Below are 28,000 nucleotides of genomic sequence, written 5' to 3' on the forward strand. Positions count from 1 at the left end.
AGCTTCACCTGGATCATTATTTATATTTTGTGGGACTCACTCGATCCTTCATTATTATTGTGTCTGAATATTTTCATATAGTTGTCTTTGTGTTGACGTGGATCATGTCACAGTTTCTGCAGCTGTATCATCAAACTGTGATGTGACGGACAGACGAGCAGAAATAAAAAGCAGGATGTAAAAATGTAAATGTGTGAGTGGAGGATGTGTCCAGGAGACAGTCAGGAGAGTTTCAGTGAATGTTTTAATAATAAGATGATTATTAATGAGAGCTGTGTGTGAGTGACAGCAGCTGATGTTTCTCTGTCAGCCTTCTCCTCTGATCTAAAAGCAGTTATCACAGTTTTACTTCAAACCTTCATGTTAAAATATCTCCTTTACTTCAAAACTCTGCGTCCCAACCATCACTTCCACAACTCGCTCAATCACATGGACGTTTCAAAGTGACGATTTTGGTAAATGACTATAATTAATCCTCCGGAGCGCCGGTTTGAGTCCCAGCGGCTCCGGGCTCTAGGTTTGATTGACAGCTTCTATTTTAAGTTTTTCTGTCGGCAGGAGGAAACGGAGCAGGAAGGAAATGACACGTGATGATGGACAGTTAGTCCTGAAGTTAAATCTGCCGACAAGCCTCTGAGCAAGGCACCGACACTCTGCATGAACCTGCTGCTGCTGCGGGAAGTACTCACATTCTTATTTAAGTACAAGTAGGGGCGACTCCGGCTCAGGTAGCAGAGAGGTCGTCTTCAACTAACGGTTCCCCTGAATCCTGAACAACACTGAAAACTGAACAGCTGCTGTCCACGAGCATTTCCCCAAAGGGACTAATAAAGTATTAGTTTATTCTCATTCTTACTACTGATACCACTCTGTAAAATACTTCAGTACAAGTTTAAAAATACTGTAGGTATAATCAGGAAAATGTACTTAAAGTATTAAAAGTAAAGGTACTGAGGGTCCAGTGTCTGACCTGAAAACACTTCAGCGTGTGGACTGGCCGAGACAGGGGTCAGACCTCTGATCCTGATTCTACCTCCTGAGCTGCAAAAAAAGCCTCAAAAATAAAACATTAAAAGCTGAAAATCCTCAGATTAAAGAAACTGGAGACAGGAAATATTTAGTTTTAAAGGAAAAAAACTTCAACTATTATCAAATACTGCAGTTACCATTACCATTTACACACAGTACACATTCAGTATAAGAACTATATTCCTTATATAGTACTACTTATACTGTTACTGTTCTGTTCTGTTCTGTAGGACGTCTTATTTGTGCTGGAACCACAGTCTCAGATCCAGTTCTGCTCTGCTGTCCTCATCTGTCAGTACAGTCAGACCTGCAACCAGTAAACACTGGAACCAGGTCTTTAGAGTTCTGCACATTAAAGTGACAAAGGTCTGAATGTTTATTTTGTTGAATCTAGTTTAAACTGTGGCTGGATCTGTTGTCAGAGCAACAAGTCTTGGAACCCAAAACCTGAAGCTTGTTTAGTGAGTTGGATCAGAACCAAGACATTAACCTGCATTTAAAATGTATTTTAGTATTAGCTCCAAAACACTTGAATAAAAACGGCACCATTAAAGCTGAATCTGATTTAATAAAAGCAAAATTAAAATTCATCCAATATGAAACTGAAGCTACTGCGCATGTCCACCAAATCAGCTGTGTGGGAGGCGGGACATCTGTGACGCAACAGGAAGTGTTTCCTCACGCATGGTGTCAGTGTGTTCGGTGAGTTTCACGGTGAGTTTTTATTCTCATGATTTTCAGCTTTTCATTAAACCTTTAATGTTCTCACCGACAGAAAACAGCTGCTGTTAGCATGGAGCTAACGTTAGCTTCGAAGCTACAAACACGCTGAACCCCAAAACTTTAGGCCGAACTTTACTCAGAAATGTGTCAATTTAACGATTATTTCTTTATTAGGGAGTTATATAGATTCAAATATCAAACTGTAAAACGGTGAACATATCAACAAGAGTCACTGTTTAATTCGGCAAAAGTCAAATCCATAAAATATCTTTGATTTGGCTAAATGTTTACGTGTATTTCTCCATTTCTTCTTCTGATTTTACTCTTCACTGAAACATTGACAATAACTGGAGCTTTAACTTCTGGGTTAATGCAGGTGCTACTAATTCAAACTGCTTTGTCTTGTAAAATCCAAAAGTACCCAAACTCAGTTCAAAAGTAAAAGGGCAAGAATCGTGTTCAATTATTTCAGTTAATGTGCAAAAAATGTTGTTTTTCACAGTAACTGTTCAGAAATCAGGTCTTTGAAGTGGTTCACTCCTTACAGGTTATTGAAGGAGTGAACACAACACATAAACTCTGTCTGTTAGCTGGTTGTTGGATCAGACAAAAGCTGAATTAGCCAGAACATAAATCTTGATGACAGTTAACCTTACAGTTTTTTGAATGAAGTTTGGCTTGAGTCAGAAGTCATGCTGTTGTATAAATAAGCACTCTGACTCTAACTGCATCTCACCTGTCCAGCTGTCTGTGTGTGTGTGGGACAGGTGTTTTATAATGTCATCAGCAGACGACCAGCTGTGTTTGAACATCTCCAGTAGTTTGTTACCGTCTTCATCACAGAGGAGGAAGCGTCCCACCACTCAGCAGAGATGGGCCAGAGTGAGTATTTTAAAATCTGACCTCATGTGGAAATGCAGCAGCGGTTTAAAGACAAGTTCACACATTTTCAAGTCTGTCTTTAACAGTCAGGTACAGGTGACCCTGGTTCAGGATTTTCACATAGAGAGCAGCAGTGGTGAATTTCTAAGGTTTCTCTGATTTTTCAGAAGAAACAGATTGCAGAGAAGAGGAGGTTCAGCTCCTCAGAGGACGTGAAAAGACCATTTGTCAAACAGAGGAAGCTGCAGCACAATGATACACCTGAGGAGGAGGTGCAGATGCAGACTGAAGCTCCTCCTCTTTCCCCTGCAGCTGAAAACCAGGTAAAAACTCCTTTTTCTCCCTCAGCTGCTCGTGATGACGTGTTAAACGACAGGACGTGAATGCAGACTGATCTAGAATATTCATCATTAATTATGTGTTTGTTTCAGTCTCCAACTGCTGATGTGACGAAAAGGAAACCAGAGAAAAAGAAGAAGAAGAAGAAAGAGAAAGATGCAGTGACCGAGACAGGAAGGAGCAGCATTAAGACGTCCTCTCTGTTCAAACACAACCCAGACATACCTGCGATCCACAGGTACATAGCTCCTCCTCTGATTTGCTGATGCAGCTGATGTCACTGCTTCCTTCAGTCCTCCCTTGTTCTTACTCACATCTTCTGTCCCTCCTTCCCCATTATTTTCCTCCTTTCCTTTCGTCCTCCCTCTTCTTCTCTCCTTTCAGACCAGTTGTTTCTCAGGTGAAGGAGAAGATTTTCACCACTGAATCCTTCTCAGACCTCCAACTGCACCCTCACCTGGTAACACACACCTGGATGTTTCATCATTATCATTAATTCTCTGGATGAAGCGTCTGAAAACTTTTACGCTCCTCACACACAACATACATGTTCATCATCAGTGTACAGTCTGTGATCTGATTGGCTGTATTCTCCCACCAGGTGGCGACACTGAACAAAGTCCTGAATGTTTCCACACTGACCAGGTCAGTTTACACACCTGTTTTTATTATCTGTGAGGATCTGGACTCCCAGTGTCACCAGTGTCATGAGCTTCTATTTCCACCAGTATTCTCACTGTCAAAGCTGATTTCTGCAGCTCGTATGAAAAGTGTTTGTGTGCAGTAAATTTCTGACGTCAGCGTGATGAAGACAGTTTGTCTCTGTACAGACAGACGACGTCTCAGTGTTGATTTTCAGTGAAACCTTCAAACCAACAACCTTTTCTCTGCTTCCGCTGTGAATCTGTGTTCAGTGTTCAGAAACAGACGATCCCGGCTCTTCTGTCCGGACGAGACGCTGTAGTTCGATCTCAGACCGGATCTGGTGAGACCCTCTATTTAAATCCAACAAAACTGTCACCTAAACCAAATCTCATCTCAGACGAGTCACCAGCTGTTACAGCCCGTCTGCAAAGGAGGTGTTTGTTTTTTAAGACGTAGAAGTAACACAAAGACAAACCCAAAGAGGGGGAAAGACGAGGAGAGAGAGAGATGGGCTGACAGAGATGAGACAGAGTTCTGTTTTGATGGAGCAGGTTGAAGTAACATTGTGTGTTACCTGTCTCTGCAGGTAAGACTCTGTCGTACGCCGTCCCAGTGGTCCAGAGCCTTCAGTCTGTTCAGCCAAAGGTCAGCAGGTCAGACGGTCCTCTGGCTGTCGTCATCGTCCCCACCAGAGAGGTTCAGTCTGATTAAATACTGCTGTAATTCTATTATTAGTCCAGTCATCATCATGTCTGCTGAGACCAGTCCCACGTCTCTGTTAACACCCTGATGTAAACATAGTCACTGACTCCTGCTCTCTGTCGTCCAGCTCGCCCTGCAGACCTTCCAGACCTTCCAGAAACTCCTCAGGGTAACACAAATAAAGTTCAGATCAGCACGTGTTAAAAATCAGATGAAAAACATTAATGTTCATGATTTGAGTCTAAACGATGCAGAGTTAATTCCTGGAAGATCTAATTCAGGCTTTTATTATGAAAGGCGTGTGAAAGAAGAAGAAGAAAAAGTGTCAAACACAGCTGACTCAGGTGTTTCTGTCTCTCCGCAGCCATTTACCTGGATCGTTCCAGGTGTTCTGATGGGAGGAGAGAAGAGGAAGGCAGAGAAGGCCAGGTACCTCCTCTGGTCTTCATCTTCCTGTTTCTGCCTTTTTGCTAAAGGAGGTTATAACACTCAGAGGTGGTTTAGGAAGGTTCCCTAATGACGATCTAAACATTGGGTTCTCTCTCTCTCCTCAGGCTCCGTAAAGGAATCAATATCCTGGTTTCGACTCCCGGGCGTCTGGTGGATCATATCAAACACACCCTGAGTATTGCCTTCAGCGCCGTCCGCTGGCTGATCCTGGACGAGGCCGATCGGTAACTGTGAACGTGTTTTTCCCTCTTTCCTTCCTCATTTCTCTCTTTTTGTCTCTTTCTCCCATCGTTTCTTTTACCACCTCCTCCTTATAAGGAAAAAACAGGAAAACCGAACCTGCTTCATTGAAGGAGAATTTATCGACCAGCAGCTCAAATTCAGTTTGTTTTATTTTTTTGCACATAGTTTATTTATTTAGCAGAAACGTGTGTCACCGTATCCTCAGTTTGTTTATAGAGGTTTGGTCCTCAGACCTTCATCCAGTCTCCTTTGTGATATCTAAATGACTAAATGTAAATGTAAATGTGTCTTCAGGACCTTGGACCTGGGTTTTGAGAAGGATCTGACTGTTATTCTAAACAGTCTGAACTCGACAGGACCGAGCAGACAGAACGTGCTGCTGTCTGCTACACTGACACATGGTAAAAACAAACATGTTTTTACCAATATTACTGTGTGTGTGTGTGTATATATATATATATATATATATATATATATATATATATATATATATATATATATATATATATATATATATATATATTGTGACAGATTTTTGATGTGATGATGAGAGCTGGACTTCGTAACTTTGTGTTCCAGGTGTGACCCGGTTAGCAGACGTGTGTTTAAATGACCCCGTCAGCATCAGCGTGTCCGGCTCTGACTTCTCTGATCACACTGCCGCCACCGCTGCGACCTCTGACCCTGGACCAGCCAGCCAATCAGAGAGCTTTGCTGTACCAGAGGCTTTGAAGCAGTTTGTGGTGGTGGTTCCCAGTAAGATCAGACTGGTCTGTTTGGCTGTTTTCATACTGGACAAATGCAAGGTAACCAGTATAAATCCGTTCACCGGCAACTTTATTAGGTCGTTTTTCTTTTTCTTGCTGCACACAGACATCGACGGCTTTGTTTTTACATTTAATTTCAGAAAATAACATGTTAGATAAAGTAAAATAAAGAACATCTGTGAAACATTATCACATCTACTTGTATGTGCGTGTCGTTCAAAGAGAATCAGTGAAATGTTTGTGTTTTAGTTTTCTCAGAACAACAAACTCATCGTCTTCGTCTCGAGCTGTGAAGCCGTCGAGTTCCTCTACTCTCTGTTCACCTCCGTCCTTTCAGCCAATCACAAGCCTTCGCTCCACTTCTTGCGTCTCCATGGCAACATGAAACAGGAGGTAAGACCGCCACGTGTTGGTCATCAGACGTTTCTTCTTGGTCAGTTTTCTGTATCTGAGGGTGTTTGTTTTGTCCACCAGGAGCGTTCAGAGGTGTTCCAGCAGTTCTCAGTGTCTCCGTCCGGAGTCCTGCTCTGTACGGTCAGTAAGTCTGCAGCATCACAGCTCTGTCACTCACGCTACATGTATGATGTTCATGTTACACAGAAGAGATGTGTGTGTGTTTCAGGATGTAGCAGCCAGAGGTCTGGACCTTCCTCAGGTCACCTGGATCGTTCAGGTAAATGTTCACCTCAGTCATGAAAACACCTGCCGTTTCATTCGTCCATCCTGAACGTCTGTGTGCGTCGTTGTGTCTGCAGTTCACTCCTCCGACTGCAGCAGCAGAGTACGTTCACCGCGTCGGTCGGACGGCTCGAATCGGAGGACGAGGAAGCAGCCTCCTCTTCCTCACCCCTGCGGAGACCGCCTTCATCACAGAGCTGGCCAATCACAACATCAGGTCTGTTGACTGACAGCCAGTCACCTTCTAACATACAAACAACATGTACTACCATGCAGTACCAGTACTCAGTACCAAGTAGTACTACACTGACAGAACTTCTGTGGGTCTTGTTGTTTCAGCCTGTCAGAGATGAAGCTGCTGGACATCCTCTCCACACTAATGATGGACGACACCTACAGGGGGCGGGGAAAATACCACAGCAAGGTGAGACATGGTGACGTGGTTCCACAGGTTTAAGTGGTTTCTCTTGGAGTCAGAGGGATTAACGAGTGGACTTTGGAGGATTTGTTCCAGATGGTTTTCAGGAGGGGGAGAACGGTCTCGTTGTCCCAGGTCATCCCTGTGTGTATTTGTTACTGGCTCCGAATTCGCTGTTTGCGGTTGATGTCAGTAAATGCAGCATAACGATGGACTAACTGGGTCCTTGTGTCTCTGTCAGAGTTCGTCCAAAGCTCTGGAGCAGGAGATCAGAGAGAGAGCGACTGTTCTTCAGACAGAGTTTGAGAACTTTGTTCACTCAGATCCTGAGTCGGTGCAGAACGCCAAGAAAGGTACAGTTCACCTGAGTCACCTGTTCCACGTCACGGTGAACAAACAGTGTTTGTTATTAAAATGTGTCCAAAAATCAGTTCGTACATTTTTTTTTTCAACCAAACTGTGTTTTTGTTGTTTGTTGACCTGTGATGTCACTGTGATGTCATCAGCGCTGCAGTCCTTCCTGCGGGCGTACACCACCTACCCCGCTCACCTTAAACACATCTTCCACATCCGCTTCCTCCACCTGGGACACACCGCCAAGAGCTTTGGCCTCAGAGACGCCCCCCAGGGTCTGAGCTCAGCCACCGGAGCCCACAGCAAGAAGCCGAACCACAACAAGAACCGGATCAGGAGTCCAGTCAAGGAGCAGAAGAAGAAGCTGGGCAGCAGCCAGGCAGGAGAGAAGAGGTGAGTCTGACAGGAACCTTTAGATCTGACACCACTTTTAGTCGCTATACCGAGCAGTGTGGTCCAGGCCGGTTTCAGACTAAGTACTGATGGTCTGTGTCTGCAGCTTCCATCTGGACCTTAATCTCTGGTAACACGGTTTCTGTTGTACCAGAGCAAAAGTTCACGAAGAAGAAATCCCGTTGTCAGGGATGATCGGGTTCTATTCTGCCCCCACAGGGCTAAACTTTAAAGAAGTAGATGAACAGTGACACAGATGATGTTGTTGTTACCAACAGATACATGTTGGCAAACAGTAAATCTCCTCATCTAAAACACACTGAACAGATCAGAGCAGGGTGACCAGCAAACAATAGAACTCAGTCTGTTCATTGAGACGTCGACTTATCGACCCAAACTAAAGGACCAAGGTGTGTGTGTGTGTGTGTGTGTGTGTGTGTGTGTGTGTGTGTGTGTGTGTGTGTGTGTGTGTGTGTGTGTGTGTGTGTGTGGTCACATCATGTCAGGACAGGCCCACTGTGAGGAGCAGCTGTTAACAATAACACAAACACCAGCACACACACTGTCCTGTAAACACGAGCTGTGACAGCAGGGAGCTTTAATGACATGCGACCGTGTGTGTGTGTGTGTGTCAGTCATCTCAGCAGGTTGTGTGTTAACGAGACAGACGTGTCAGACACACACACACACAGTGGTCAGTAGAGACATAATTACAGGTGTGTGCTCCTCGGTGTCCTGCAGTCACGGTGCCTTCAGGTGCTCGTCACTGTAAAGATACAGTCAGGTGTCATGACAGGTTATCAGACAGGTGTGTTTCCACTAAACCAGCAGATGATAAACCTGAAGAAAACATAAGAAAATGTGTCACTGCAACAGGATCTGTCTCATTTAAAGATAAAGTTTCTGATCATTAGTTAAATTTAATTTTATTTGTTTACCACAGAAGTCATTTCAAGGCACTTCACAGTGTAAGGCTTCAGACCTTACAGAGTATAATTATACAAACCCAACAATCCCATTTGAGCAAGCTTTAGGCAACAGTGGAGAGGAAAAACTCCCTTTAGAGGAAGAAACCTCCAGCAGAACCAGGCTCTGGGTGGGCGGCCATATGCTTCGATCAGTTGGGGTGAGTGGAAAGAGAAGAGAGAAAAGAACAGCAGACAACAACAAGCAGCAAGAACATTGGGCAGATGAACTGGAATCTGGAGATATACAGCTCCAGGCCGAGGATACCTGCAGAAAAGTACAGAGAGAGGGAGACAGAGAGGAGGAAACACAACTACAGGAGAGAGAAGACACAAAGTTAATGACATGCAATGGTAGAATTTGCATTGATACAGGAGAAAGGAGAGAGGAGAGGAGCTCAGTTTATCAGTAGAGGTCCCCAAACAGACTAACCTATATCAGCATAACTAAGAGATGGTTCAGAGTCACCTGATCCTTCTCTAACTATAAGCTTTATAAAAAAGGAAAGTTTTAAGTCTAGTCTTAAATGTAGAGAGGGTGTCTGCCTCCCGAACCTGAACTGGGAGCTGGTTCCACAGGAGAGGGGAAGTGAGTTGGACTGTGTGACGACGTGGAGCACCAGACAGGTTTTTAGTTTTAGGACAGATGTCCTGGTTTTTGTCTGGACGTGTTGTTCCAGTGAAACTAGACACTGAACTGGGATCAACTGGAAAATAAAGTGACTCCACTGAAACTTCACTCAATCAAAAAGTATTTCCTTCATTGTGTTTGTTGGTTTTCCTCAGGTTTCATCCCGCTCAGAGGGAGGTCGGTCTGATTCGCTCAGAGTTCTCCAGCGGGTTGGATGGTGCAGACGCCAAGAAGAAGAAGAAGAAGAAAAGGAAGATGTCAGGAGAGGAGGAGGAGGAGTGAGGAGGTGCAGCAGCCGGAGCGTCCGTGAGCGAGATGACTGCCTGCACACAGCTGACGAACGTTCAGCTCGTCTGTGTTCAGACTGATTTACAGGACGTCCTGGAAAAATCCTTGAAAACTGGACTGTTCAGACAGAGCACGAGACAAACTGCAGACAAAGACGTTGGAAGAAGAAGATAAGACGAAGCCGAGAAAGAAACACAAACGACACGTTTCTACTAAAGGAGAAGCTTCAGTGTGTTTCGTTTCCCTTTCAGTATAAAAGTCCGTTTGTAAAGAGAAGTTAGTTACTAGTAAAACCTTTGATAGAAACACTCTGAGCCTTTTCTGACTTCTGCTAACGAAGGTTTTATCTCAGTGCAGCATCAAACAGTGAAACTGAATCCAGCTACAACATTTAATGTACATCGAGCTGGTGACATTTGTTTCTACTAAAGTACAGAAACATTATGACTCGAGGTCTAACGAGACTTTTTTAGATTTTAATGATGATGGTCACATTTATACAAAGAGAAAATTAATGTCACACCTTTAAATCAGACGCTGAGTCGTCAGTAGTTTTTAAAGGATGAATTCAGAATTTGACTCTCTATTAAAACAAACATCGTCGTCAGCAGGTTCTTGTACTTTTAGAATCTCAGTAACGTTTCTTCAGGTTTGATTTTCTCACTGCTGTAAAAAAAACATTAACATCTTCAAGTCTTAAGTCCAGGATCCAGCTGGTCCTTCATTTGGCTTTTTTATGTGAATGTAGACGATGTGTTTCCAAACAGTTCGGGTGTGAAATGTAATGAGATGATTTTAATCGATCACAGTATCGACTGTTTTCAACTGCGTCCATTTCCTGCAGCAGCTGTTTCATCTTCATACATTGGTTCAGTTTGAGATGTGAAACCTGTTCAGCAGGATTTCAGGTGAAGTCATTTTTTACACACAGATAACAAACGTCTGCCTCTCTACCCTCTGTCTGATCTTCTCTGTCTTCACCTTCAGCTTCCACTTTTATAGAAACTCACCCAACTTTATTTGAGACTCAGGTGTAAAGTGTCAGGATCCATTTAGTTTCTAAAATGAAGCAGCGGACGTTGAATCTTTCTAACTGTGGTTTGGATATTTCAGTCACCACCGGTTCAGAGGTCAACATCACTAACACGTAATTAGGACCATGGACAGTCCACACTGGGAGACTGAGACAAGTCCGGTTCAAATCCCCCAAGAGGAAACGAACACAAGATCAAATTCAACAAGACAAGTCTGAAAACCAAGTCAAAGTCCCCTGAGACAGATCTGGGTCAGACCACCTAACCCCAAGAGACCAGCTGGACTAAAAAGATCCACTAAACCAGTCAGTGAAGGTAAAACCGCATCAGATCGAGTTGGGTTCTGTTTGTTGTTTTTAATATTCAGCTTTTCTTTGTGAAGACAGATTCTGCTGTGGAGAGTCGCTGCGTCCTTCTTCTGACACAATTCAGCTTTTTGCTGCAGGCGTTTTTGGACCTGAGGGTGGAGACATCGTTCAAAAAAAAAACAAAAAAAACAAGCAGAGCTAAAATAAAAGCCTGTTTTTAGTGTTTCTATTAAAGCAGCTGCTGCTTTTAACCAAATACTCGGAGTGGGGTGGTCGTGTGTGATCACAGCCTTTTAACTGCATCAATATTTCACCCTGTGCTGAATAATTCATCAGCTGATCTCTCTGTAAATATCTGATTCTGAACTGTCAGGACTTCTCTCTCCGTTCAGGACATGATGCTGCACAAACAGGGTCGTGAAAGACTCCGGCCGCCCCACCACAGACTGTCCATGAAAACCTGAATCAAATGTTTAGAGGTTCAACCTCCTTAAGACAAACAGGAACCAGAGACTCAAAAACCACCATCAGTTCCAAGTCAAGTCCAGTGACTGGGTCAAAGTCAAATGTCCACAAGGCCGAGAGTAGTACGAGTCTGAGTCGAGTCCAGCATCAGTCCAGGACGAGCACCGCCTCACAAAACAAGTCCAGAATAAAGTGACCTTTAGACGAAGATCATGAGTGTCAGACTTAAAATGATCAAAAACAAACCAGAAACATTTTACAAACATCATTTTTATATTTATTGAAAATGTAAAAACCTGAAAACAGATGTAATAAAACAGCAGCTTAGTGGATCAGAACCTCGGGTCCGGCTGCTACAGAGACGTGTTGTTAATGTTCACACTAATTCATCGTTATTGTTCCCTGGGTTTGTGGCTGTGTGTTGTTTTACTCCGACTCCAACATGTCTTCACTTTGTCGTTTTCTGAACCAGATTTGGTTCCAGGACCTCGTCCCCAAACGTGGACACGTGTTGCATTAAGTTCCAGCAGTAGAGCAGCTCAGTCCTCCCAGTGAGCAGGTGTCAGCGAAGATGTGGTTCAGTGTGGGAGAGGATGTGGGGCAGCAGGGGTGGGGCCAGGTGGTGGTGGGCGTGGCTTCTGTACAGGTATAGATCAAGTGTGGGCGGTGCAGGTGGGTACAGGTAGTGTGTGGGCAGGAACATCCTGCCGGCTTCAGCCAGAAGCTCCAGACCAACAGCAGACTGACGCTTCCACTTGGTCCTGACGGAGGAAAAGAAAAGATCCAATCAACATAAGAAGACTTTATTTTGTTTTCACCACTCACAGAGTTTCTTCTTAAAAATAAATAAAAAGATAAAAGGTACAGTTTATTTAACAATTAAAAATAAAAAGATAAAAGGTAAAGTTTTCATCTCAAAAATATGAAATGAAAACTTTGCTTTAGATAAAGAACAAACTAGACTCTGTAACTTAAATTAGCGATGATTCCTGTTCAGCCAATCACAGCAGAGGATCCTCTGTGGTCACAGAACAACAAAAATAAATCAATAAATAAAACAACAGAGCTGCTTCCTGCTGTCTGCTCTGTGATTCTGTGCTAAAAGCTCCAGATTTGTTTCTGCATCAATTATTGATCATTAATTACAGGACACCCGACTGAATTATTGATCACACAGCTTTTATTATTAATCAGGAAATGTTTAGTGTCTTTCTGCAGTGAAATCACTAAAATAACTGTTTCTGTAAAAACTCCTGTTTCTTCTTGTGCAGGTTTGTTAAACAATAAAAGCTTCGAAGCAGTTTTTCAGCTGATTTAAGATGGTTTGGTCAAGACCTGCAGTTCCTACTGAAGTGCAGCCGCAAAGAGACAAAAACCGACCGCAAAGAGTCAGATAGAGACAAAACCGACCGCAAAGAGTCAGATAGAGACAGAAACCGACCGCAAAGAGTCAGATAGAGACAGAAACCGACCGCAAAGAGTCAGATAGAGACCCAGATCTGCAGCTCTGTGACTCTTTCAGACCTCGGGTCTTGCTGGGGCCTGTGGTGTTAATGATCCGTCCGTGGTTTTACCTCCTGTTCTGGTACCAGGTCTTGACCTGGGTGTCGCTGAGCTGCAGTGAAGCAGCCAGCTCCATGCGGTCCTGGACGCTCAGGTACTTCTGTTTCTGGAAGCTTCTCTCCAGCCTCGACAGCTGCTGGTCGCTGAACGCCGTCCGAGCCTTGCGGGGTTTCTTCAGCCGGGCCGCGGCAGGGTCCGAGATCCCGGCCTGACCTGACAGGTAGACATGACATCACATCAGTCCTGTCAGCTGGTTGGTCAGTCAGCTTTGAAACTTATCAGCTCAGTTCATTATCTGGTCCTGGAAAAACCTTAAACCGGTTTATTTAGTACATTTGAGAAGTTAAACAGAAACAAACAAAACAAATTAACGAATTTAAATAAACAGTAAATATTTTTTTCTTATTGTTCTGAAAAACCACCTGTCTGATGTCCCTGAATTAACAACAGCACTGAGGACACAGATTTACTAAGTACTAATACCACAGTGTAAAAGTACTGCATTCAACTTTACTTATTATGTACTACTCTGTTGTACTTTAATTCATGACAAAGCTTCATGTTTTATTAACTTGTTTTCTAATCTGTAAGAATTTGTAAAGTAATTGAATTATCAGAGAACAGTTACCTCAGTTTGCTCCTAAAGTAATTAGTCACATTTCACCACAGGTTTTAAGTTTAGTTAAGTTTTCATAAACGTGATGAATCAATAATAATGAACACAGCAGCTGAAAATCACTCATCACTGATTCATCAGTAAAATTATGTCACGGAACATTTATTCTATTGTTTTTGATGTTGCTAAGTTAAATTCACAACAATCAGACATTAAAGTGAATTAAATCTTAATTCTGAGAAATCTGTTATCTCGTTAATTACATGTCTCTGATTAATTATTAAGAAGCAGCTTCCTAATTGTTTTTTTATTAAAGCATCACAGGCAGCAGCTGAACGAGTTTTCTTATCAAAATTATTTTAAACAATAAAATAAATAAAGGAATTTGAAGATGTGTTTGAAATAATAACAAGAAAATAAACATGAATCTTTAAACATGTCACAGTTTTTTATTTCTGATAAATTCGGAACTTCGTTCACTCACAAATCTTATTTTATGTTTTTGAGGATTTATGAATATTATTAAATAATAATGTACATTATGTATGAACACAGGTTTTAAATTATCAGTGTTAAATGCTGAACTTTACTTTATAAATCGGTATTTCAACACCGAGCTGGTTTTATTTCAACCTGCACGAAATCTAATTAAAACCATTCTGAAAAATAAATTATATTCTATTATTTTTAATGTTTTTTTTTCTACCTCTGGACTCGCTGTCAAAAGAGGAGCTGAGACTTTTATTCTGATAGTCCTCATCCGGTCCGGACTGGAACTGTTCGGCTTCTAGTTCAGCCTGGCCCAGGTCCGAGTAGACGCGTCCCGTGTCAGAGCAGGGCCGACAGTCCGCTAAGATGTCCCGGATCAGAAAGGAGGAGCTGACGGTTCGGGGCTGGAGCTGCTGCAGCGGACCGGGCAGCAGCGGATTCTCCAGCCGGGGAACGAGTTCTCTCCGCGGGGAAGGAGGCGCCGAGCAACCGCTGCTGCTGCCCGGGCTGAGCGCCGGAGGGTTTGACCGGGAGAGAAGCACGCCGGGCGGGCTGAGGGAGAGCAAGGAGTCGATGCGGAACCTGGAGCATCCGGAGACAGAGACCTCCATCTCCGTCCGGTCTCAGGTGAGTTTGTCCAGAAGAAACATCAGAAAGAGAAGATGACCACAAATTCAAACAGCCTGAGATTTAATGAAACATTAGAAAAACTTTACACATGTTCAGAATGAAAAAGGAAAAGTTCAGCTGCGGATGATCACTGATCCAGATCCAACTGAAGGATCCATGAGCTGGTTTCAGCACCACAGACTGAGGAGCTGCTCCTCCTCCTCCTCCTCCTCCTCCTCCTCCAGGTAAAAGTCGTGTTTCACCAGTGAAGTCAACTAGAAACATCTCTCACGTCATTTGAAGCTGAGTTGAAGTACTTGGATTTACAGGTACGTGTAGTATTTGTAGTAGTATATAAAGTTGTAGTAGTATTTTATTATGATTTTATTGCTGATTATGTTTTTTAAGTAACACAGACTGTCGGCCTGCGTCTGGTGGATCCGTTAATCCATCCAGACCCTGGTGGACTGGTCCTCCCTGTGATCCAGACTTTGTTCTAAAGGGTTTTGGAATCAGATACGACACAGATTTATGAAACATTTTCAGTTTTTATTTAGTGCTGAAATGTTGAGACTCAGGTTCAGTCCAGACTGTATGTGCCCAGACCCTGATGCCCTCTCCTGGACACAGACTCAGACTGATGAGCCCTGAACGCCCGGAGCCGAGCCTCCGGGTCCCTGAAGGTGTCGAGAGCAGGGGGAACCTGAGGAGGAGGAGGCGACTGTATGAGGTGAGGTGACATCAGTACACGCTGTCAACACAAGTAGTAGAAGTACACAGATAGTAGTACTGCAAGTCAAACAGTGCGATGTAAACCCAGTGTGTGCTACCTGTGTGAAGCGAGGCAGTTTAAATGGAGTCTGTGTGACAGGAAGGGGTCTGCTCCTCCTCAGCAGACTGGTCCTGGTGTCAGGGATACATCCTGCTCGGATCTGTACACGTTATCAACGATCAGTCGATCAGTTCAACCAGAGGAACCTTTCACAGATCATGTGACTAACAGCGGTGTCTCACCCTGTGCAGCTGACTGTGGTCGATGGTCTGGTTCCGACTCAGCTGATCTTCGAACCAGCGCCGACCGTATTGATGAGAGAGGAGGTCTTTCAGGGGGGACGAAGCCCTGATGGACAGAACCAGCACCGGTACATTAGTCACCACTCAGTAACTAGTAATCACTTCTCTGTTTCACGTTCTCACCTGGTTGTGACTCCAAACGTCATGTCGGGTACCGCCGGGCCTCGTGAAGCCTCCTGCCGCCTGGGGTCGGGCCCCTTGGTTCTGGGCCCCCCGGCCCTCTGGGCTCTGTACTGGCTCAGCTCTTTGGATGTCACCAGACCAGACTTCACCGCATCCCGGTTCAGAGACACAAAGTCTGGAACGAGCGGCAGATGAGGAGCAGAGTCCGCACGTCTGGGCTGGACCCTCCAGTTGGACAGAACTGAGACAGAAACACAGCTCAGAAACTACAACTCCCAGCAGGCCTCAGTGCACCAGGCAGCTCAAGTCCTGTTACTGCTGTTAGATCTAAAACTTCACCACAACTTTAATTATCACGAAGTTCACCTGTTAGCATCATGCTATCACACATTACATCAGACAGGTAAAATGTGAAGTGGGAGGGGCTTACCTTCTGCCACGCCCCCATCTTTGAGGGAGCTGCTGCTGGTTCCAAAGGTGAAGTCTGGTCCAGGAATTGACAGACCCCTGGACCGGCTCTTACCCAGAGACGCCTGCACACAGGAGGGAGGACAGCATCTCCATCATCTTCATCATCTTCATCTTCATTACTGTTTTTCTCTGTTACGTCTCTTTTTGTAGTATAAACATCAATTCAGGTTAACGGACACAAAACCCTGCTCCTACAAAATAAAAGTCCTCCAGTTCCTTCAGAATAAAGTCCCTTCCACTAAAAACTGCTCAAACATCACAGGAAAAGCCTTCCACATTTTTCACAATAAAAGCGCTGCTATTTCACAGCAGAAACCCTCCAGCCTCTTCACAATAAAAGCCTAGTGTTTTAAACCTATAATTAACCTTAATTAAACCACTGATGCTGATGTTTACCTTGATGTGCAGCGGATTGGTCAGCATGGAGTCTCTGACCACGCCCAGCCTCGGCGATGACATGGTTCCTCTGTGATGATGATGATGATGATGATGATGATGATGGGCACAGTGTCAGACAGGACAGTATTCACACCCTTCAGTAAAAGTAGCAGTACCACTGAGTACTGCAGTAAAAATGAAGAACAAGCAGCAAACTGGAAACCAGCAGAGTCTGGAACAGATAAACATGATGTTCCCACACTGAGCAAAACCCAAATAAAACAAATAATCACTGTACTGAACATGTGAGTAAAGGGATGCAGTACTTCAGTACTTCAGGTACTTCAGTACTTCAGGTACTTCAGTACTTCAGGTACTTTAACCCTTTCACTTCTGACTGCTGGAACAGAACCTGGTCTAACTCAAAGACTGGTTTTTGAAGAATGCACAAACTGGTTAAACTGGTAAAAGTGAACAAAACCGCGCTCTTCACGGAACAAACTGTAAAAATTTAATCATGATTTAATCATTAATAAGAATTAAAAGCGTGTTTTTGGATATTTACTCAGTAGAAACACACACAATCCTTCATCAAGGTGTAAAAACGTGTACTTGTACTTTTCTTTACTACTATTTGTCAGTACTACTACTGCTAATACTACTGATAGTTACCTGTTGTAGTATTTACATCAGTTACTGCCAATAAACACGTAGTTTATTCGGTAAATTACCGAGAATCACCTCCGAGTGTGTGTGTCTGTGTCGAGCGGCGTCGTTTCCATGGAAACATGACGCTAAGCGGCGTCGTTACGTCACTTCAGCGGACTAGGTTATTATATTATATTATATTATATTATATTATATTATATTATATTATATTATATTATATTATATTATATTATATTATATTATATTATAACGCCTGAAATCTAGCCACAGGGGTTGCAAGCCAGTTACTTCTGTGCAGGTCCCAAGTCCGGATAAATAGAGAGGGTTGCGTCATGAAGGGCATCCGGCGTAAGAATTGCAAAAATAACCATGTGAATCATCCACAAGACTTTCATACCGGATCGGTCGAGGCCCGGTTTAACAACGACCGCCACCGATGCTGTTAACCTACAGTGTGTCGGTGGAAATTTGACTACTGTTGGTCGAAGTAAGAGGGGAGGCAGAAGGGTTCGTGGGCAGAGAGAGAAGGGGAAAGGCAGGAACATAGATCTGAGAACAGGGACTCTTAACGTTGGCACAATGACAGGGAAAGGCAGAGAGCTGGCAGACATGATGGAGAGAAGAAAGGTAGATGTTCTGTGTGTGCAGGAGACAAGGTGGAAGGGCAGCAAGGCACGTAGTATCGGAGGAGGATACAAACTGTTCTACCATGGTGTGGATAGGAAGAGAAACGGGGTAGGAGTGATCCTGAAGGGGGAGTTTGTGAACAATGTTCTAGAGGTGAAAAGAGTCTCAGACAGGGTGATGAGCCTAAAGCTAGAAATTGAAGGGGTGATGATAAATGTAGTCAGTGGGTATGCGCCACAGGTTGGCTGTGAGTTAGAAGAGAAGGAGAGATTCTGGAGTGAGTTTGATGAGGTCATAGAGAGTATCCCCAGAGGAGAGAGAGTTGTTGTTGGAGCAGACTTCAATGGGCATGTTGGTGAGGGCAACAGAGGTGATGAGGAGGTGATGGGCAGGTTTGGTGTGAAGGAAAGGAATCTGGAAGGACAGATGGTGGTGGACTTTGCTAAGAGGATGGAAATGGCTGTAGTCAACACTTACTTCCAGAAGAGAGAGGAACACAGAGTGACCTACAGACGTGGAGGTAGGAGTACACAGGTGGACTACATCCTATGTAGACAAGGTCATTTGAGAGAGGTTAGTGACTGCAAAGTGGTGGTAGGAGAGAGTGTAGCCAGACAGCACCGCATGGTGGTGTGCAAGATGACTCTGGAGGTCAGGAAGAAGAAAAGAGGGAAGTCAGAAAAGAAGACCAAGTGGTGGAAGCCAAAGAATGAAGAAACCTGTGAGGAATTCAGGCAGAAGTTGAGACAGGTTCTGGGTGGTCAGGATGAGCTTCCAGATGACTGGGAAACCACAGCAGAGATTATCAGGGAAACAGGTAGGAAGGTGCTAGGTGTGTCATCTGGAAAGAGGAAAGAAGGTAAAGACACTTGGTGGTGGAATGAGGAAGTTCAGGAATGTGTTCAGAGGAAGAGGTTAGCTAGAAGGAAGTGGGATGTAGAAAGGACTGAGGAAAGTAGACAGGAGTACAAGGAAGCGCAGCGTAGAGTGAAGAGGGAGGTGGCAAAGGCCAAACAGAAAGCTTACGATGAGCTGTATGACAGGTTAGACACAAAGGAAGGAGAGAAGGACTTGTACAGGCTAGCCAGACAGAGAGATAGAGATGGGAAGGATGTGCAACAGATAAGGGCGATTAAGGACAGAGATGGAAAGGTGCTAACAACCCAGGAGAGTGTGCAGAAAAGATGGAAGGAGTATTTTGAGGAGCTGATGACAGGGAAAGAAGGGAGGAGGATGTGGATGTTGTGGAGCAGGAAGTAGCAGAGATTGGAAAGGATGAGGTTAGGAAGGCTCTGAAAAGGATGAAGAGTGGAAAGGCTGTTGGTCCTGATGACATACCTGTGGAGGTGTGGAAGTGCTTAGGAGAGGCAGCAGTGGAGTTTTTAACCAGTTTGTTCAATAGGATTCTAGAGAGTGAGAAGATGCCTGAGGAATGGAGGAGAAGCGTTCTGGTTCCGATCTTTAAGAACAAGGGTGACACGCAGAACTGCAGCAACTGCAGCAACTACCCCCCCCCCCCCCCCACACACACACACACACACACACACACACACAGGTAAAGGTCAGGTGTTTGGCACCTGGTGATCTGTTTCCACTGCTTTCTTATTACTGACCAGTCAAACTGTGGCGCCACTTTCTGACATTTCCTGACATGTTTTCAAATATAATTTTAGTTTGGTCTGGGTCCACTTCCTTTCAGAACCAACCGTATAAAGAAAATACGATCTTTGTCCAGTCTGTCACCTGTTGAACATTTTCTGTTCCTGTTTCACTTCAGACAGTAAAGTGACGGATTACCAGGTGATGGACACCTGACCTTCACCTGCAGGGGGCGGCAGAGAACACGGCTACGTTCAGGGACTTTGGGGAAAGTCGGGAAGACTTTGTGCGCGTTGTAAGAGGGGAAAGGCAAAAGTTAGGTTATAAGGTTCTACTACACGGTTGAGTTGTAGAATGCATATATATCTATATATGCAATCAAATGATGTGGATTCATAACAATATGTAATATGCATATTTTAGCTCAACAATTAACAATAAAAAAGTGTTGAAACAGAAAGGTTTTATTCTGTTCTCAGTTGTTAGTTCGGTGTAGCTGTAGAGTATGTGGGTTGTGTAGTTTATCAGAAGTGTTTTTTTTGTCTTTCAGACAAGTTTCACCCTTTTCTTCTTTATCTGTTGAGTCGTTTGTCAACATGTCTACGTGATTACACGCACGCCCGCTGAGCTTGGTGGATCGCCATAATGTCGATAACACTTGAACGCAACACGGTTGTTACGTCTGTAACGCGTCGGTCTTTGACGTACAGAGATCGTCGACAATAAACGAAATCCACTTCGTAGGAAAAACAGAAACCCTTCCTTAAGCAGGACAAAATTAGAGTAGTTTCCGTAACAGTCCATTCAGAACAGGTGCCTTTATCGTCACGTGACGTGAAGCACTTTTCTTATCTCGTCCAAATAACAGCACGGACCGGGCTTTCCTCATTGTTTATATTTATTCGCTCGTTTTTACGACGTTGGGTTGCCGCTGCTTTGGTTCACGGAAAGCGTTTAGGAGTGAGAGGTCCGTTCTTCCGGCCACTCTGTAAACACACGTACCACTTAGCGGGGTTCTCATGTCTCCCCGGCTCTCGGAGCTCGTTTTCGGTATAAACTCTTCCGTTCTGTGACGGTCTGCTCTCTGCGTGCCTCTACCCGCTCGACAGGGATGCTCTGGTTCTGGTTTAAAGCGGCGGTGGTGCTCTGCCTTGTCCCCCGTTGCCTGGGAGCCGCGGCTCGGCTGTACACGGAGGAGGACCCGTTGGTGATTCTGAGCAGCAGCAGCCTGAAGCCCACCGTCAGTAACTCGTCCTCGGCCTGGCTGGTCCAGTTCTACTCCTCCTGGTGCGGACACTGCATCCAGTACTCCAGCACATGGAAGACCTTGGCCCAGGACGTCAAAGGTACAACAGCAAGCGCAGCAGATAATGGTTCCATCTACGTTTTGGTCGGTTCCTTATTGTGCCTGCAACACCAGACTCCATTTAAGATGCATACATTTACCTAATTCTTGGTAAATTGGTGAAATCACATTATGTCTGAAAGTATCCCTTGATATGTGTTCTGATTCCATTATACCCGGCTTTAATTCGGCATTAATAAAATTCATAAAGAAACTGTTAATTACAGTGAAATCTTAGCTTTGAGTCTTGTGACTTTCATGATTGCTGAAGCATGAAGCTGTTGAAAAGTAGCAGGTTTTTCAATGAAGTTCTGAGTGATAGGATGATTCAGTACAATGGTTTAATCTAATTCACAGCGTCTAACTGAAGAGAAAGTTCAGGTGATGTTTGTCTGAATAAACATTAATTACTATGCGTTAAACGAGCTGTATTAACACATACATTAACGCCAGTAAGATGATGATGCTAACAGGTAGTTTTGCAAACCCGGGAACGAGACCGTGTTTCCAGGCAACAGACGGACAGGTGACCCTTCAGCTCAGGTGTCCTGGAAGTCAAACCTGAACCACAGGAGACGGAACAGTTTACACATCAAATAACAGATTTAATAGGGGTCAAGTAGCTCAGTCAGCTAACAACTATCTGTCGCATTTTAATTAAATATTTCTTTCTGATATAAATGTTTATTAGCAGCACGAGCATTCATGTAATCCATGGTGGAAAGTAACTGTGTACTTTTACTCAAGTACTGTACTTAAGTGAAGTAGTGAAGTGTTGTTGACAAAAAGCAGCAGTGCTCAATAATAAAGATCTTATTTCTGTTTCAGCCTCTCATACTCAACAAGGCCTGAGTTTCTGTTGTGGAGGATTTTTAATTTATGTTTGAGGAGCAGTAAGGACACAAACAGATTCTGTTTCTTAATTAGATTCCTGTTATTCCATTTGTTGATTACCATCAAATCTGTGTGCAGCAGTTTGGATTATTAATTCATAGTTTAGGTTTTATATTAGTGTTTTGGATCTCTGACTCAGGTGTTTAACTTCTCTCTGAACTGAAGCAGCTGCAATGTTTAATCTTTTCCTGCACAAACCAGATAACGTTGTGGTGAAGCCCAGTCCGGTATCTGTGCTCTGGGACCTGCAGTCATGTTGAGGACGTGGACTTTCATTCACACAAAGTTTATGTTTCCATAATCTGCAAAACTCTCCACACAGACAAAAACCTGTGGGAACCCGTCTCTGTCTGCCCCCGTCTGTGTCTCTGGGGGGAGACCAGCTGCCACCAACATACATAGCCTAACACACCCCCTTATTGTGTGGACCTGCTGTCGGGGTCAAAAGTCGTCTCAGAGACAAAAACCCTCACGTCCCCTGAACTCTGGGAGACAGACAGCTGGGAGACAAAACACACACACGTTGGTCTTTCTTTCTAAATGTCTACCCCCAACCCTGAGACAGACCTGTAGGACTGAGGACAACATGTCCTCACAGCGTCCTGCAGTGGAACCTGCTGCTGTGTTGAGTCTCTAAGTTTAATCTGTGTGTGTGTGTGTGTGTGTGTGTGTGTGTGTGTGTGTGTGTGTGTGTGTGTGTGTGTGTGTGTGTGTGTGTGTGTGTGTGTGTGTGTGTGTGTGTGTGTCAGACTGGCAGCAGGCCATCAGTGTCGCCGTGTTGGACTGTGCTCAGGAGGAGAACTTTGACGTCTGTAGAGACTACGGCATCAAGTTCTACCCAACATTTAAAGTAGGTACCAATGAGTACTACTGCAGAGTACTACTGTTTACTTAGTGAGAGTTTGTATCAGTAAAAATATTATTGTTGTTTCTGTTTGCAGTATTTTCGGGCTCATAGTCCTCCAACGGACATAGGGACGACCTACAGAGGTGAGACACACTAAGTTTAAGTTGTACTTATCAAACTTACAGATGCTGAACTTTGACCATGTGATCGACTTTCAAATGACTCATATTACAGAAAACAGGAAAAACAAAAGAGATTTTAAGATAGAGTCGTTATAATCTTCAAGGAAAATGTAAACTTAGAGCCAGAAGAAGAAATTTGAAAAGCAGATGTTCCTGTTAAAAGCTGAATTTATGGATTAAACCTGAAGTTTAATTAAAAATGTTGAGTAATAACGTGTTGACACGGCTCATGTTTAGTGACTTCAGGTTGACCTCACATCTTCCAGCGAGTTTTTATTTCCTAGTTTTACTACTTTTCTCTGATTGATTTGATCTGGATTTACTAAAGAAGTTAAACTCACTGAAACATCTGTGATTCAGGATCTGATCATGTCAGAGTACAACATGTACTTTTACTGTTATACTCAAATTACATTACACTGATAATACTTGTATACTTAACACTGGTAACATACTTTAATTAACTTTAATTAACTTGTGTAGGAGCAGACAGAGAGATCCAGTCTGTGAGGCGGCTCATGGTAAACATCCTGCAGAACCACACCAGACTGGACTGGCCCGAACACTGTCCTTCATTAGAACCACTCAGGTACTAGAACCTCACAGAACATGACTAAGATTTAGGAAGAATCTACTAGAGCAACATGTGGTTACAGCTGACCCGTCTCTTTGTCTGTAGCTCAGTGGAGCTGCTGCCACTGCTGGGTCAAAGGTCGGATCACTACACCGCTGTCATTGTGGAGAAACCCCACTCCTATGTAGGACGAGAGGTACAGAATAAAAGTTTGGATCAGTGAAAGTGTGGAGCTTCATTAAACTAATCCTGCAGTTAGTTCGTTATGAAAACGATAACGATAATTATTGTGAATCTATAGAATCCATTCTATCGTGAGCCAGAACCAGTCACATGGCTGGAGTAGAGTTACAGCTCAGACACAGTTTCACTGTCCAGCATTAAAATATAAAACTTAATGTTCACATTTAATCATCATCAGTTACTGTTTCTGTTCTGTTGTTTCTGACTCATTTAGAGCTCAAATAACATCTGTGTGTGTGTCTCAGGTGATCCTAGACCTGCTGCAGTTCTCAGGTGTGGAGGTGAAGAGAGCTCTGAGCACTGATCTCCCTCTGCTGGACACGCTGAAGATCACAGACTTCCCCTCAGTCTATCTGCTTCACCCCAACGGGACACACACACCCCTGCACGTGTGAGTGAACACACACACACACACACACACACACCGTTTCTATTCTTAGATTTAATGATGACATCAACATCTGTTTTACACCTGTCACAGAAATTAATTAGTCACAACAACGTTGGTCTGAACGTGAATTTAAACTGTATTTTATTCTGGTCGTGTTTCAGTGACAAGCGTCTGCGTTTCTTCTTCTCCTCCTCGTTGAGGATGTTACCTGGAGTCCAGCGCAGGCACAAGTCAGACAGCAGCAGTTCCAGTGCCAGTCAGAAGGGGGCACTGCCACACAAACAGAACCCGGAGCCCTGGAGAGACTTCGACAGGTCAGAGACTTGACCCAGCTCCGCTCGGTTCAGAGTCACAGGATTGACTGTAAAACTGTTTCTGTGTCTGCAGGTCTAAGGTGTACACGGCTGATCTGGAGTCAGCGCTGCACTACCTGCTGAGAGTCGAACTGGCCACGCACAACATGCTGGAGGGGGAAGAGCTGAAGATCTTCAAGGACTTTGTCACTTTGGTCACAAAGGTTAGAACCTGAATGCGTGTATCATTCGTTCATTAGTTTTTCAATTTAAAACCAAAAACTAAAGAAACATTTGTTTTTTCATTTTTCTTTTTCAAAACCAAAATTTAAAAAAACGATAACGGTTAATTTTTGTTGGGAGAAGGGGAAATACTACAAGTGCTTCTAAGTTAGTTATTCCCTACAACAGGACACCAACATGCTAAATTAATTGAATATCAGCAGAGTGGAGTCAACTCAAACATGCCTGTAGTAAGAACCAGGCTTCAGACTGTAAACCATGAAACTCCAGGAGAAGGCTGATTTTTGGTTGAAGCAGACATTTTCACATTGAGAGATTTAATTAACCCTCGGATTAAAAAGAAGTCAGCACGAAACTGAAACTAACACGTTTCGAGGTCGATTGGTTTAGTCAGAAAAACATCAGTGAACCATGTTTTGAAAGGAGTCAGGGATAAATGAGGTACCGTCCGTCGACCTCCCAGAGTCTCAGGGCCCCCTCCCCTCCATCAGCTGAACACTCCCACCACCTCACTGCTCACCACGTTTAAGAACCCGAGTACTGAAGTTACTGAGGTGCAGCTTAAACCCGAATGACGTTCATGATCTCTCTCTACCTGGGCAGCTGTATCCAGATGGGGGCTCAGTGGTGAAGCTCATGGAGACTCTCTCTGATTGGCTGCTCAGTCTGCCGCTGCAGCGAATCCCCTACCAGGCTGTGCTGGACCTGGTAGACAACAAGATGAGGGTAAGGCAGAAGCACACATACAAACACACACACTGTTAACAAACACACAGAAACACACTCAGCAGCCGCTCACTTCCTGTTTCCTGTCCAGATCTCAGGTGTGTTCCTGGGGGCGGAGCTTCGCTGGGTTGGCTGTCAGGGCAGCAGGGTGGGGCTGCGAGGTTACCCATGTTCCCTCTGGACTCTCTTCCATGTTCTGACAGTTCAACATGATGCCATGCCCACAGCTCTGGACAACACAGGTAACACACACACGTGTCGCTATACTAGTAAGGACACACCTCTACATGTGTGATCTGATTGTGATGATGCGTCAGCTGTTTCCTGTGAGATAAACAAAGTTGTGTGATATGTGATGCAGGACTTGAGGTCGAGGCAGCGCCCGTACTGCAGGTGATGCGTCGCTACATCAGGACGTTCTTTGGCTGTGAAGAGTGCGGTCGACACTTTGAACAGGCGGCAGCAGCCAGTATGGACAAAGTGGAGACCCGAGAGCAGCAGATACTGTGGCTGTGGAACCAACACAACATGGTCAACTACAGACTGGCTGGTAAACACACACACAACAATAAAGTTCAAAGACAGAAGAAATGATCAAAAATATAAAATGATTAAGTCTGTTAATCCTCCTCCCCCTCCCTCCTCCAGGCTCTCTGAGTGACGACCCCCTCTTCCCTAAAGCTCCGTGGCCAAGCCCCTCCCTCTGCGCCTCCTGCCACGAGGAGAAAAATGGCGTCCATGTGTGGAACCAAGAAAATGTTCTCCGCTTCCTCCGACATCACTACTCAGCCTCCAACCTGTCCCCTCAGTACTCCCTGACTCCCCCCCGACTCCCTGCACCTCATCAAGACCCTGATCCAGTACAGACCAGACGGCCTCAGGAGGAGCACCGAGGAGGAGGAGTAGGAGAGATGAAGAAGCCGGAGCAGAAAGCTGAGAAGCAGCCAGAGCCTCGACCCTGGACACCTGGCTCACAAAGGAGAGAAGGGGGTGGGAGTGGTGGAGCACATAAGGGACGGAGGAGCAGAAGGAGCGGGAGGAGGTGTGTGGATCCTGGGGATGGGTTTTAACAGTGTGGACATGAGTCTGTGCGTGGTCCTGTACGTCTGCTCCTGCCTCTTCCTCATGCTCCTCTTCTTCTTCTTTAAAGTCCGATCCAGGAGGTGGAAACTGCGACATTCCCGCCTCCATGTCTGACCTGGACTAGACCGGAAGACTGGATCAGAACTGAATAGAGCCAGAACCAGTTCAGGGCTGGGTATGGAAGATAAAACGTGCCACATACTGACATTAAAGGGTCAGTTCACCAAATTATACCAGGTTGCCCCCATCAGTAACACGGTTCAGTGGAAACATCAGTAACTGCCTGAGCTGTTCTTCAGCTCAATCAGTGAATCGTTGGAAGATTTATTATAATTACTATTACTTTATTTCAGTGTCTATTCAGTTCATGTTATTTAACTAAATTCTTTTAGGTCAGTGTTAAAAATGTTGCCAAAGTTTTCATTATCAATGCACCATTACCACTAATTTACCCACAGTACTGTGCTGTATGTACTCTGTCTGGGTACTCACTTACTTGAGTATATGTAGATACAGAGTACCAGTAAAAGTACTTAATAATAATCTGCCATATAAGCAGAAAACCTTTTATTCCTTCAGACTTTCTGTGTTACATTAAACCTGATTTTAATTAGAGGTTCGCTCACGTTTTAAAACATTAAAACATTTAAAACGACTCCACTCGGAGTTAGAAACTGTCTCATTAAAACTGGATGTGGATTTTTTAATATTGTTCAGAACCAGATGTGACGTCTATTATCACTGTCTGGAAGTTTGAATCAGAGTGGGATCATCTTCCACACATCGTGCTCGATCATGCACGTCTTCTGGTTTTAATGTGAGCTCAGACGGCGGACTCTGGTGGACGACCTCGGTCCGTGTTGGATTCAGACTCAACAAGACTTCAGCTCATTTTCACGTGAACAGACTTGTTCACTTGCTTCAGCGCCGTCAGCGGAGCGAACAACGTGTTGGACGTTTTCACGGTGAAATTCTCAGCAGGTGTTCACTTGTGTTGTGACATTAAATCTGCAGCAGGTTGTAATAAAAGCTTCTGCATCTAAAACCATATGTAATGTGGTACCAGTACTCAGCCCTGAACCTGACTCAAATGTGGAACCTGGACTTGTTGTATTTAAAGACTGCGGTCTGGATCTATTTATTTTTACATGTGAAACCCAGACTGGATTCTAAGACCAGGTGTGTGTCAGACCTGTGCTGTGCTGGACTGGACCTCTGGACTGGGTTATTCAGAGACACAGTGAGAGACCTTAGCTTACTGGGACTGGTTCTGCAGGGTCCACTTCACTTTGTGCCAAACATTGAATCTACTAATGATGACACATTTGTCCTGTGTCATTAACCCCGTATCTGCCTCTACTGTGAAACATGGACCTGCTCTCTGCACACACACACACACACACACACACACACAGTAATTGATTAATTGATTAACTGATTTAATTGGTTAAGTGTTATTGATCAGCAGTCAGGTGTCTTTGTTGCTGCTGTCTGTTGTGGTTTTAAACTCTGTAAATGTGGAACAAATGTCAAGTTTTACATTGAAAAAAATAATTTGATAAATTAAATGAGAAACTGATCAGAGACGTAACAAAGTGTTGTGTGAACTATGTATAATTAGAAGTTAACCCCCCCCTATGAAGTACA

The 28,000-nt window shown here is 44.1% G+C and overlaps 4 protein-coding genes across 10 annotated transcripts; 2 read left to right on the top strand and 2 right to left on the bottom strand.

Annotated features, from left to right (window-relative positions):
- Positions 1–1,592: 1,592 nt before the first annotated feature.
- ddx31 (DEAD (Asp-Glu-Ala-Asp) box polypeptide 31) lies at positions 1,593–10,573 on the top strand. Of its 5 annotated transcripts, none has more exons than XM_026344235.1 (21): positions 1,593–1,731; positions 2,497–2,634; positions 2,802–2,957; positions 3,066–3,211; positions 3,358–3,433; positions 3,575–3,618; positions 3,888–3,958; positions 4,205–4,314; positions 4,448–4,489; positions 4,685–4,749; positions 4,875–4,994; positions 5,308–5,414; positions 5,593–5,819; positions 6,030–6,173; positions 6,255–6,314; positions 6,403–6,453; positions 6,536–6,675; positions 6,798–6,882; positions 7,118–7,229; positions 7,383–7,623; positions 9,375–10,573. In XM_026344235.1, exons 1-21 carry the CDS (start codon positions 1,714–1,716, stop codon positions 9,499–9,501), a joined length of 2,280 nt encoding a protein of 759 aa, XP_026200020.1. In that variant the 5' UTR covers positions 1,593–1,713; the 3' UTR covers positions 9,502–10,573. The 5 variants fall into 5 exon arrangements, with proteins under 5 accessions (XP_026200020.1, XP_026200018.1, XP_026200021.1 ...); XM_026344233.1 differs by having other exon boundaries at positions 1,681–1,743; XM_026344236.1 differs by having other exon boundaries at positions 1,681–1,743; positions 2,520–2,634.
- A 1,303-nt stretch (positions 10,574–11,876) lies between these two features.
- On the bottom strand, positions 11,877–14,593 carry barhl1a (BarH-like homeobox 1a). Its single transcript, XM_026343085.1, has 3 exons — positions 14,200–14,593; positions 12,889–13,090; positions 11,877–12,075 (listed from the first exon to the last, which is right to left on the bottom strand). Exons 1-3 carry the CDS (start codon positions 14,591–14,593, stop codon positions 11,877–11,879), a joined length of 795 nt encoding a protein of 264 aa, XP_026198870.1.
- Positions 14,594–15,156: 563 nt separating this feature from the next.
- On the bottom strand, positions 15,157–17,415 carry cfap77 (cilia and flagella associated protein 77). Of its 3 annotated transcripts, none has more exons than XM_026343773.1 (7): positions 17,310–17,415; positions 16,656–16,869; positions 16,219–16,321; positions 15,789–16,029; positions 15,606–15,711; positions 15,422–15,523; positions 15,157–15,294 (listed from the first exon to the last, which is right to left on the bottom strand). In XM_026343773.1, exons 2-7 carry the CDS (start codon positions 16,716–16,718, stop codon positions 15,172–15,174), a joined length of 738 nt encoding a protein of 245 aa, XP_026199558.1. In that variant the 5' UTR covers positions 16,719–16,869; positions 17,310–17,415; the 3' UTR covers positions 15,157–15,171. The 3 variants fall into 3 exon arrangements, with proteins under 3 accessions (XP_026199558.1, XP_026199559.1, XP_026199560.1); XM_026343774.1 differs by having other exon boundaries at positions 17,379–17,399; XM_026343775.1 differs by having other exon boundaries at positions 16,656–16,725; positions 17,310–17,398.
- A 2,971-nt stretch (positions 17,416–20,386) lies between these two features.
- Positions 20,387–27,939, top strand: qsox2 (quiescin Q6 sulfhydryl oxidase 2). Its single transcript, XM_026343800.1, has 13 exons — positions 20,387–20,878; positions 22,521–22,621; positions 22,713–22,761; positions 23,284–23,389; positions 23,480–23,570; positions 23,863–24,008; positions 24,170–24,322; positions 24,396–24,525; positions 25,148–25,270; positions 25,362–25,512; positions 25,632–25,820; positions 25,919–26,260; positions 26,304–27,939. Exons 1-13 carry the CDS (start codon positions 20,644–20,646, stop codon positions 26,465–26,467), a joined length of 1,980 nt encoding a protein of 659 aa, XP_026199585.1. The 5' UTR covers positions 20,387–20,643; the 3' UTR covers positions 26,468–27,939.
- Positions 27,940–28,000: the final 61 nt, after the last annotated feature.

The sequence above is a fragment of the Anabas testudineus genome, chromosome 9, assembly GCF_900324465.2.
Source record: "Anabas testudineus chromosome 9, fAnaTes1.2, whole genome shotgun sequence".
NCBI lineage: Eukaryota > Metazoa > Chordata > Actinopteri > Anabantiformes > Anabantidae > Anabas > Anabas testudineus.

Excerpts from the sequence above, each read along its gene's own strand:
- ddx31 (XM_026344232.1), top strand. The coding sequence starts at position 2,419 with ATGAAGTTTGGCTTGAGTCAGAAGTCATGCTGTTGTATAAATAAGCAC. Across the intron at positions 4,315-4,447 it reads TCATCGTCCCCACCAGAGAG|CTCGCCCTGCAGACCTTCCA; the intron begins GTTCAGTCTGAT and ends TCTGTCGTCCAG. Across the intron at positions 7,230-7,382 it reads GGTGCAGAACGCCAAGAAAG|CGCTGCAGTCCTTCCTGCGG; the intron begins GTACAGTTCACC and ends TGATGTCATCAG.
- barhl1a (XM_026343085.1), bottom strand. The coding sequence starts at position 14,593 with ATGGAGGTCTCTGTCTCCGGATGCTCCAGGTTCCGCATCGACTCCTTG. Across the intron at positions 13,091-14,199 it reads TTTTGACAGCGAGTCCAGAG|GTCAGGCCGGGATCTCGGAC; the intron begins GTAGAAAAAAAA and ends TCTACCTGTCAG. Across the intron at positions 12,076-12,888 it reads ACCTGGTACCAGAACAGGAG|GACCAAGTGGAAGCGTCAGT; the intron begins GTAAAACCACGG and ends TTCCTCCGTCAG.
- cfap77 (XM_026343773.1), bottom strand. The coding sequence starts at position 16,718 with ATGTCATCGCCGAGGCTGGGCGTGGTCAGAGACTCCATGCTGACCAAT. Across the intron at positions 16,030-16,218 it reads AGATGGGGGCGTGGCAGAAG|TTCTGTCCAACTGGAGGGTC; the intron begins GTAAGCCCCTCC and ends TTTCTGTCTCAG. Across the intron at positions 15,295-15,421 it reads AACTGCCTCGCTTCACACAG|GTTCCCCCTGCTCTCGACAC; the intron begins GTAGCACACACT and ends CCTCCTCCTCAG.
- qsox2 (XM_026343800.1), top strand. The coding sequence starts at position 20,644 with ATGCTCTGGTTCTGGTTTAAAGCGGCGGTGGTGCTCTGCCTTGTCCCC. Across the intron at positions 22,622-22,712 it reads AGTTCTACCCAACATTTAAA|TATTTTCGGGCTCATAGTCC; the intron begins GTAGGTACCAAT and ends TTCTGTTTGCAG. Across the intron at positions 23,571-23,862 it reads ACTCCTATGTAGGACGAGAG|GTGATCCTAGACCTGCTGCA; the intron begins GTACAGAATAAA and ends TGTGTGTCTCAG.